Source organism: Triplophysa rosa, linkage group LG19, assembly GCF_024868665.1.
Source record: "Triplophysa rosa linkage group LG19, Trosa_1v2, whole genome shotgun sequence".
NCBI classification, from domain to species: Eukaryota; Metazoa; Chordata; class Actinopteri; order Cypriniformes; family Nemacheilidae; genus Triplophysa; species Triplophysa rosa.
In genome coordinates, this window is record NC_079908.1 from 2,055,610 (window position 1) to 2,066,194 (window position 10,585).

The following is a 10,585-nucleotide window of genomic DNA, read 5'->3' on the forward strand; positions in this document are numbered from 1 at the left end:
TACTGTAATTTAATTACTTTCCCCTTGAAAAAGTAAAGTAAGGGATTACTCTAATTTTTTTCTGTAATTTAATTACAGTTACTTCTGATGTAATTAAAGTAAATACTTTGTGTAATATGTGTGTGTGCAGAAGAGGAATTTACATAAAAATTCAAAGTCTAACTTCAAAATCCGTGCTTTAATGTATAATTCTCACATTTGTAATTAATAATAATACTTTAATATTATTTATTTGAATGAATTAAAAGAGCCGTTTCATGTCTATCCTTGAATCACTTAACTCATCAAGGTTGATGTAGGATATAGAAAGTAATTAGTAATAAGTAATTAAATACTTTTTGAAGAGAGTAATTTGTACAGTAATCTAATTACATTATCGAATGTGTAATTAGTAAGTAGTAATTAATTACTTTTCAGAGTAACTTACCCAACACTGCCGAGCATCATGATTCTGTGCCCTCTGTCACGGCAGGAACACCAGAGAAAGATAGCTTTACCCGTCCATGAGAAAGTGACGCGTACACACCGAATGACACAAAGCAGACTGACAAAGGAGGTGAAAGACACAGCAGTCTCACGAACTCCTCAACAAGAAAACCCGTCACGGAGGATCTATATGCTTAAAGGTGAGAAAACACGCATTACAATGGCATCAAACATCAGCTGGTCACATGACTTCACCCGGCCTTAAACGAGCTCTGTATGTTGTCCTTTATTTGTCGTAGACCTTCATATTGATAAAGGAAGCATGAAGGAATACATCACGAAGAAACGTGAGCTGTTCTTAATGGAAGTAAGAATATAACGTTACATACATTTTTTACCTGTAAAACCTGTTATTCACGGTGTATTTGACTGATCTGTCTATATTCTAGTCTTATCTTAGTATCTCTTCTTCTGTTAGTATTCTCTGGCTGTTAAGAGAGGAGAGATTCAGCTGCTGGAGCAAAAGGCTATAGAGGAAGAAAGAAAATTGATAAGAGCTGAGAAGTTTCTGGAAGAGAACACCATCTTGTTTGAAGACTTTCTCAAAGAAAATGATAAGAACTCAGTGGAGGCTATCAACATGTATTATTTATACAAACGCACACAACGAAAAACACATTTACTAGCATTCCGTTCCTTTTAAGAGTATTTTCATCATGTGTATAACTATTTACTGTGTTTAGTGCTGAGCAGGAGATGAAAGTGAAGCTGTAGAAAATAACAGAAATCAAGAAGTTCACCTCCAAAATAGTGGCGGTCAAGAGGTTCCAATTTGACTTCATACGTTTTCCATTAATATCTCACATCATCTTTCCAGCTTTTAACAGATTGCTTTGTTTCCCCTGTAGTGATATCGCGAAGTATGAGGACATGTTGAATGAGTATAAAAAGTATGAAGAGTTTCTACTGATGCTCTCACAGCCAGAGAGATCCAAGAGTACGAGCTCTGGTGACGCGCAAGCTATGAGTGATGGGAAACATACAGAAAAAATCAAAAAGACTTCAGTGCCTTCAGACAGAAGATGTACAGTGAAAAAATAATATTGGTGACACAACAAGTGCGAATGATAAACAGGTTTACAATCAGCTTGTTTTCTTCCATATACAGCTGGAGGAAGCCGAGTGATTCGTGAGCTTTCATCCTCTCGGGAGACTTCATCTAGAAACAAGTCCAGCCGTCAGAGCAATAAAACGTATATACAAACCATAACACTGACTGCACAGCTTTGCATGTTTTTTAATGACTTAATATATATATTTCTTTTTTTCAAGACCTGCACTTGAGACTGACAGCTCAGATGGTGAGGTAAGGATTCATATTCCTATGTAAAACCTTGAAATTATTATTCAAACGTTAAATTTATAGTAGTGATTTGTCAGGTTGTTGGATGCCTTCTACACTGGAGCCAATTCTTTAAGGCACTGTGCTTTGATTTGTTTTAGAAGGAGCCAGAGCTGTTCTTCACGGATCCTCAGGAGCTGCTGAACGTGATGGCGGAGCTGGAAGAGCAGACCCTGTCTCTCATTCAGAACACCAGAGACACAGAAGAGTCTCTGGAGGACTTCAAGCAGACCGCTGAGCTCACCCGAAAAAAGATGTGCGACCCATTCTTAAAATTGCCCCGGCACAGATTTTCCCTACAGCAGATGATGCTGATAATATAAAGAACATTCTGTGAAAATGTAACCTTGATATTTTTAATATCAAGTAAAATGAACTCATAATTAGATTATGAGACCTTAGCGTGGATTTCGCAGGCACGCTCACATGTTTGTTTGTTTGTTTGTTTGTTTGTGTATATGTAGAGAGTCTGAATCCAAACAGCTAAAAGAGCAGACTGATGTCATGATGGACACCATTCAGCGGGAAACAGAGAGAACATCACAGCTGGAACAGAGATGCCAACTTTTCGGCTTTGGCAAGAACAAACCAGAGGACCAGGTAAGAAAACAATGCGTTAATGTTTCGTTTCACTCTGAACTAAACTCAGCATCATACCATTTGGTTTGTTGCTTGTTAGCAACTGATTTTTTTTCCACATTTGGCATATTTGTAATTTATGTTATGTTATGTACATCTGTAAGAAAGTGCAGAGAACCAGAATGAATTTGCCCTCCAGATTAATTAACACAACCATCGTTGATCCAAAGTGCTTTACAATAAAAGGCTAGATAAAAAGCAACACTATTGTCCACACTAGAATATGTTTTTCTTTCAGGACAACACTCTTGAGCTTTTGAGTGGTAAAGTTGAGGAGGTGTTTCGCTGCTGCGTGGGGGAAACCGCAGCCAACCTGAGCATTCTGCAGATGCTGACCACCATCGAGGGAAAACTGGTGGAGCTTCTGGAAAACGCAGAAATGATTCCGCGAGAACGCATGAGTATAGCTGAACGCGCCCAAGAGAAAGAGAGGAGAATCAGGTGAGGTCTACATTTGAAAAACTGCTAAAGAATCTTCTCTGTCTGCTTGTATGTAATATATATATATATATATATATATATATCGTTTACATTTCTGTTTAGATTGCGTGATGACAAGATACGCTTGCAGATGATGCACCAGGAGGAAAGGCAGAGAAAAGCCATGGAAAGATCTAATAAACGATAAAACCAACAGCAAGAAAATAAAATAGAGTCTGAGACATGCTAGATGTTTCCTGATCACGTGACTGCTTGCTTTAGATTCCTTGGACCAAGTGTGATGATGGTCAGACTTTTTATTTAGGCTGAATCTTTGTCATTTTATATTACACTGACATCCAAAATTATTTTGTATGTTAGTCTGTACTTGCCATTTTTGTTGCTTTCAGGCAGGTGTAACCTTTTTTCTAACAGTTTGTGTTTGGTTGATATTGTCAGCACAACAAAGCTTCACAGTCAGTTTATTACACAACACTGTGAAAATCACACACGCATGCAAAACCAGGAAAAGGAATTAAAAGGAATCCTAAAACGTATTTGGGCTCAACCTGTAAGAAAGGAGGCAAAATAAAAGTGCTGTTAAATAATTGAACTTACTGATTGACAAGTTTTATAATAATAAAACATCTACAAGAAAAAGAAAGATAAAACCTCTTGTTTCACATTTAATGAGTTTCTGTGTTTATAAATATATACACATACGTACACACACATGCACAAACAGTTTTACAAAGTAAATGGAAAAAGTGAAGGTGTGAGGATAAAAAGAGGAACAAAAGCCTATGTATGTCAATGATTATTTGTACAATAGTGCAACAACTAAAAGATCTGTTATGAATGCCATACGCAGTTCCTTACTACTCATGTGAAGCACTGTTACATGGAAACAACAAGAATATTGTTTACGCATTAATAATAAATACAATACTAAAGTAAATATTATTAGATGTGTAATGGTTAACATGTGTATTTGAAGAGCCTGTTTCTTGTTTTCCTAGGCTGCCGAAAAGCATAACCTGATAAATGAGAAAACCTTTTTAATCTCAAATTTAACATGCACACATTAGTTCTTTGGCAGAGTGCTGGAATGGGGACGAGATGTTTAAGAGACATCAATAAAAATATTGCACCCATCTGACGTTCTCAGCATCTTCATTATTGTGTGACTGTGTCAATCGATCTAAAGCAACAACTACATTATTATTCTCTTTACTAATCCAACAAGACATGCAATGGACTTGTGAATACAGACAGTCAGTGGTAATATGTACATTTTACTATACGCTAAGAAAGATGAGGGAAAAGAAACTCTCCATCATCACGTGAATGTGTAATGTTCAGATGTGGAAGTTGTTTCATTGGGACTCTCTTCATGAGTATGATGGGAGAGCACTGTGGAGTGGTAATGCCAGAGAGTTTCTGGACTGACTGTCAGCTGGACACGTGACCGCTTGGGAAAACGCCTCGGATGACACGACGCTGATCGGCACCAGTGTTTTTGGGGTTCGTATGGGGAACCCACTGAGGAGGAACTGTGGTGCTTGTATGGACATTTTTGGTGGTCTAGACAAAAACAAAAACGTGCATCATTATAAAAATGTGTATATACAGTACATCGTGCAGCCTAAAATATAAATAATGAACTTACTCTTCTGTCATTGTAAACCTGTGTAACTTTCTTCCATGAAACTTATATTATTTTGTTCAAGTGAAAGGAGATGGATGGTGACAGGCTCAATGAATGACAACAAAAGCACAATAAAGAGTCAAATGAGCATTTAGAGGCTCAAACTTTCTACTTGCAAATCTCACTTGCACATTCAAACTCTCCTCAAAACACACGAGTACAATTTTAAGGTCTGTGACAGCAATCATTTCAACCCTGGTCTACAGGGTGAGATTTTCAGGGACCAACAACTTCACACAGAGCTATTGTTTTGTTTCTTATATTTGCTTACGTGTTTTAGAATACAACACAAGTCAAATGGACTACTATTTTGATGCTTTTATGTCTTTCTTGAAGTTTGATAGCTTCTGTCCCCGTTCACTTTAAAGGGATTGTTCATGCAAAAATAAACGTTTGGCTGTCATTTATTCACCCGCATGTCATTCAAAACCTGTGAAACACAAAAGAAGATATTCGGGTTTATATACAATAGAAGCCAACGGGGTTCAATGTTGTTTGGTTACCAACATTCTTCAAACTAAAATTATCTTCTGTTGTGCTTTGCAGAAGAAAGAAAGTCATACACGTTTGGAATGAGATCAATTTTCACCTTTGGTTGAACTATCCCTTTCAATAGTATAGAAAAGATAGTTTTTTAAACATTGCCTAGAACATCATATCTACAAAAAGGATAAGTGATTGAATTTTTCTTTTTTTTACAAACCAACCCTTTAACACTATTGATTGGTAGGTTATTGTTGGTATTAAAGGTCACATAATGAAACGGGCAAAAAAAAAAACATTTGACTTTACTCTTTAGTTTCCTCATCTTCACATGCTCCAGGTTTGTGCATGATGCTGAAGGGGAAAGCGGCTCCACTGCATGCCGTATAGCCCAGTTTACCGAGGCGCGACTGACTCCTTATGCTGCCAGGTGGGCGACCAGGGCTCACCTTATAACCCGCGGCCTTGGTTGTGCCTAACGGCCGACCCGGGCTGGTTTTAAAACCAGCAGCCTTAGTGGTGCCCAGAGGCCTGCCCGTGCTGGTTCTGTAACCAGCTAGTTTAGTAGTCCCAGTCGGCCGCCCGCGTTTCCCAGACCTTCCGGGCGCGGCCTTTTTTTTACAGTCCTTGGCTTTCTCGTTTTCCTGAAGGCCTGCGGGGGCCTGAGGTCGCGGCTCCACGTGGCAGTCTTCCCTCTGGAACGATGTGGATTTGGGGCTGACTGGGGCTGGCGGGGTCAGGTAAGCGACACACATCTGCCGTGAGCGTTGAGGAGGTAACGACGGATAAAACTTGGTGGAGCACAGATCAAAGTGACTGGCCGCGAGTCTTCCATCCTCTGCAAAACATGAAGACCTGCCACTAACGCAGTAATCCCCACTGCTGCCGGACACCTGACGCATCATCTTCTGTGGACATGAGCCAGATCTGCTAATGGGTGAATAAATGTGACAATCGTGTAAAAATGTAGCAAACGACATTTGATCAAACTTTAAAGAATCTGAGAAGATTACTTTCCAGAAGATGCATTCATACTGTACTTCTGTGTATTATGCAAGTTATTTATTTGACAGACATCGAAGGAGTGAACTGTTTGATTTCCGTTTGCTTTTTGGATGATCATAAAATGTTTTTGGCATTGTTTATTATACTGACAGTATACTTACAGAATGGCATTTCTTTTGTTTAATAAATTGCATGTTACTCAGAGACTGAGATGTTTGGCCTGTGAAAAATATTACATCCAGATACTTTGTTTTTGAACAGGAAATGAGTGCTTTTAATACACAAGGTTCTTCTCAAAAAGCTTTTATTTGAACACATGAAACTAAAGATCTTGTAAATGAGGGTAAAATCACTTTTAAACTGTTGTGCCATTATTACCGGTCAGCGGTTTTTGACTCACATATTTAATGTACAGTATATCTAATGTTTATTATATTGAACAATTGTTTGAATTCATTACATTTGCATTTGAATTCATTGCGTTTTTGTTAAGTTGAGCAGTCGACATGTCATATTGGTGAACCGCTAGTCAGAGGAACAGAAATGTTAATAAGCCCTTCTGAACTTTCACACAAGTACACCAGCAGACCAACGACCTCGAACTCAACTCACAAAATCCTCATTCTGAGTTTTTTAGTTGGTTTGCAACTATTTACAGTATCTTCGTAAAATATTCCTAAAATATGTGTATGCATAACTGATTTATAAAGGCAAGACGTGTGATTCATAAAGAAAATCATCCAGCAGTCACACGTCAGTAATACTGCGATGTTCGCATTAAATGTGATGTCTAGCATTATAAAGGCACACAACTGTTTGTACACACAACAAAGACCCTTCTGTTGTCCTTTACGTGTCTTTCATTTAACGGAGTGCAAGAGTAAAATATGGAAAATACATCTAAATAAACATGTTTGTCCATGCAAACATACAGAACATTATTTTAAGGAGACGTATCAATTGGTGAGAATAACTGTACCTCGCTTTAATGTCGACAGCGGAGCGCAAAGGGTTAAATGTGCAATTTTACTCCCATTTTGGTGATACGGACGAATATCGACTGCTTATGATCGAAGCTCATCGATTAAATCAAAACAGACTAATGTTCACCTTGATGCTCAGCAAATGTCTTGAAGGTTTCCTTCTTGATTTAAGTGATGCGTTACAAATGTAACGGCAGCCATTGATATTAAATATTAAGATATCAAAAGAGAAAAGACGCATGCGCCGTGACTTCGGCGCCTCTGCTCGCAAAATACACACGGGTAACGTTACAGTGACAGTCAGCAGGGTGCGTGTACTTGGCGGCCAACGGATTTTCCTTCAAAATCGGGAATCCAGCTGTTTTCCGGTTTTTGCGTTGATTATGAAAACGAAAAACGAACAAATGACCCGTTGTCCGTTTTTTTCCAAATGTGTTTATAAGTGGAAATCGGGAATTAAAATACACGTGTGAAAATCCTAAGTCTCTATTTTCTGCAGTTTGTACCGACCCGGAAGCGATCAAGGTGGGCGGGGCATGTGGACATAATTCTTAAATTATAACCTTTCACTGTCAAACTCTATTTCAGAATCAGAAGAGCTTTATTGCCAAGAGTGCTTGCACACACAAGGAATTTTCTTTGGTGTTGGAAGCTTCTAGTACAGACATTCAACACAATGACAATACAATATAATAAGATTTACAGTCTAAAACATTCTAAAATATGCATATATAAAATAAAGACTATTTTACAGAAAATGGGGGATAATAACATATAAGAGACATTGTACAGGGTAGTATATAGTAGAATATACATATTAACAGATTGTATGTACACTTGTGCAAATGGGTAATGTAGTAAGTAGAGGTAGTGTTATATACATGTATAAATAAAATGTAGATATAATAAGGCACTATAGTGCACACTATAGGAGTAGTGGAAGTGGAATATTGCTCTTAAGGAGCAGTTATCTGTTTAGGAGGGAGATTGCCTGGGGGAAGAAGCTGCTTCTGTGTCTGGAAGTCCTGGTGTTTGGTGCTCTAAAGCGCCGGCCAGAGGGCAGCAGATCAAAGAGTTTGTGTGCTGGGTGTGTGGAGTCAATGATGATTTTTCTTGCCCTGTTTTTCACTCTGGAATCGTACAGGTCCTGAAGTGTGGGCAGAGGAGCACCAATAATTTTCTCAGCACTACGAACTGTCCGTTGTAGTCTTCGTAGGTCTGATTTGGTGGCCGAGCCATACCAAACAGTAATTGAAGTGCACAGAACAGATTCGATGACCACTGAGTAGAACTGGGTCAGTAGCTCCTGTGGTAGGTTGAACTTCCTCAATTGACGGAGGAAGTATAACCTCTGCTGGGCCTTCTTTACAATGGAGTCTATGTGGGACTCCCACTTCAGGTCCTGAGAGATGGTGGAGCCCAGGAACCTGAATGACTCCACAGTATCCACAGTGCTGTCCAGGATGGTGAGGGGAGGAAGTGATGGAGGGTTCCTTCTGAAATCCACTATCATCTCCACTGTCTTGAATGCATTCAGCTCTAGGTTGTTTTGACTACACCAGGCAGCCAGCTGAGCAACCTCCTTTCTGTAGGCAGATTCATCACCGTCTTGAATAAGGCCAATGACTGTGGTGTCATCTGCAAACTTCAGGAGTTTGACAGAAGGGTCTGTAGAGGTGCATTCGTTTGTGTAGAGTGAATATAGCAGTGGAGAAAGAACACATCCTTGAGGAGCTCCGGTGCTGATGGTACATGTGCTGGATTTAAATTTTCCCAACCTCACTAGCTGCTGCCTGTTCGACAGGAAGTTAATAATCCACTGACAGGTAGAGGTTGGCACAGAGAGCTGGGTAAGCTTGGGCAGGAGGAGGTCTGGGATTATGGTGTTGAAGGCCGAGCTGAAGTCTACAAACAGGATCCTGACGTAAGTCCCTGGTCTGTCTAGGTGTTGTAGGATGTAATGCAGCCCCATGTTTACTGCATCGTCCACAGACCTGTTTGCTCGGTAAGCAAACTGGAGGGGATCAAGAAGTGGTCTGGTGATGTCCTTCAGGTGGGCCACAACAAGTCTCTCAAATAACTTCATGACCACAGATGTTAAAGCAACAGGCCTGTAGTCATTAAGTCCAGAAATTTGGGGTTTCTTCTGTACAGGGATGATGGTGGAGCGTTTGAAGCATGAAGGGACTTCACACTGCTCCAAAGATCTGTTAAAAATATTAGTGAAGATGGGCGACAGCTGCTACGCACAGACTTTCAGGCAGGAGGGTGAGACATTGTCTGGACCTGGTGCTTTTCTGATCTTTTGTTTGCGGAAAAGCTGGAACACATCCTCTTCGCAGATCTTAAGTGCAGGTTGATTGTCAAGAGGAGGTGTTAATGGTATAGCAGAGATAGGGTCAGAATAAATTATTTTCACAAAATTGTTACTTTTATGAATCAGTTAGACATGAAGAATCGGTGTATGAATCTCAACAATGGTGACAATCATCAAACTAATTCAGGTAAACTGCAATGCATGCTGGGAGTCATGAATGAGTTTTGTACTATCATGTTACCCATGCATTGCAGCATGAAGCTTTCTTTCTGTTGATTGTTACCATTGTTGAGATTCATACACCGATTCTTCATGTCGAACTGATTCAGAAATGTAACAGTTTTGTGAAAATCATTTATTCTGTAAATTGTCCATAAAACTGCTTAAATCTTTTTAAACTGTGTCATAACTCCGCATTCACATATTAAAAACCTAAGACACTCAAAATAATTTAAAGATCATTTTCTGATGTCACTGGATCTTAGTTTTCTTTGCCACAACATATGTGTTAGACAGTAAAGAAAACTTAGCATTAAACTCAAGAGTCCAGAGCCCAACTAAAGCAAACACTGATCACAATAATGGTGATTTGTTTCAACATTAATTGCAGGTGCAAAAGTGATATTGATTCAACGCAATTAACATTCACAAATCAGCTATTTGTTTACATTGATTCAACGGTTGCTTGCTGTCTGGGTATCCATGTGGAAAGGTACAATATGTGTACCTTTGAGGGTACTGCCCCAGTGACAAGCCATTGTACCCCTAAAGGTACAAATCTGACACAATTTTTCTGACAGTGTATAGCCTACATGAAAGCATTAGCAGCAGGTCAGTTTGTAATCAGGGCTGAGTAAAGAAAAACATGTAACTGTATTTCATTACCGTTACTTTTGAATGGTAATCAAATTATATCGGAAAGATTATGTCAAGTATTTTTTATTTTTAAAATGAACATCAAATGTTATCAAATGTTTTGCGCACAAATTAGAAAGAAATCTTGAATTTTTATTGCATAATTACATTTTGTATTTTGTAAACATTTCTGATGTGTTTAATCTGTGAATTTTACATTGTAATATAGTTTCATTATTTATATAAATGTTTGCAAGAATTAAATTATTCTATTGTTGATTGCTGAATTTAAAATGCGATTGCATGGAGGGGCGTGCCAGATACGCTAAGTCACGAAATTACCCAAA

General features: G+C 38.8%; 2 protein-coding genes across 5 annotated transcripts; one reads left to right on the forward strand and one right to left on the reverse strand.

The window, feature by feature from the left end:
* The first annotated feature begins 308 nt into the window (after nucleotides 1–308).
* On the forward strand, nucleotides 309–3,440 carry cfap100 (cilia and flagella associated protein 100). Its single transcript, XM_057361205.1, is given in 11 exon segments — nucleotides 309–626; nucleotides 726–793; nucleotides 905–1,068; nucleotides 1,170–1,250; nucleotides 1,335–1,510; nucleotides 1,595–1,679; nucleotides 1,759–1,792; nucleotides 1,930–2,084; nucleotides 2,293–2,428; nucleotides 2,706–2,908; nucleotides 3,011–3,440. Coding segments are annotated over 11 exon segments (1,368 nt in total). The 5' UTR covers nucleotides 309–445; the 3' UTR covers nucleotides 3,096–3,440.
* A 120-nt stretch (nucleotides 3,441–3,560) lies between these two features.
* Nucleotides 3,561–7,577, reverse strand: lg19h5orf24 (linkage group 19 C5orf24 homolog). 4 transcript variants are annotated; one of them, XM_057361209.1, is made up of 3 exons: nucleotides 7,194–7,577; nucleotides 5,388–6,005; nucleotides 3,561–4,471 (listed from the first exon to the last, which is right to left on the reverse strand). In XM_057361209.1, the coding sequence occupies exons 2-3, from the start codon at nucleotides 5,981–5,983 to the stop codon at nucleotides 4,279–4,281; spliced, it is 789 nt and encodes a 262-aa protein (XP_057217192.1). In that variant the 5' UTR covers nucleotides 5,984–6,005; nucleotides 7,194–7,577; the 3' UTR covers nucleotides 3,561–4,278. The 4 variants fall into 4 exon arrangements, with proteins under 4 accessions (XP_057217192.1, XP_057217189.1, XP_057217191.1 ...); XM_057361206.1 differs by having other exon boundaries at nucleotides 5,388–6,008; XM_057361208.1 differs by having other exon boundaries at nucleotides 7,063–7,577.
* Nucleotides 7,578–10,585: the final 3,008 nt, after the last annotated feature.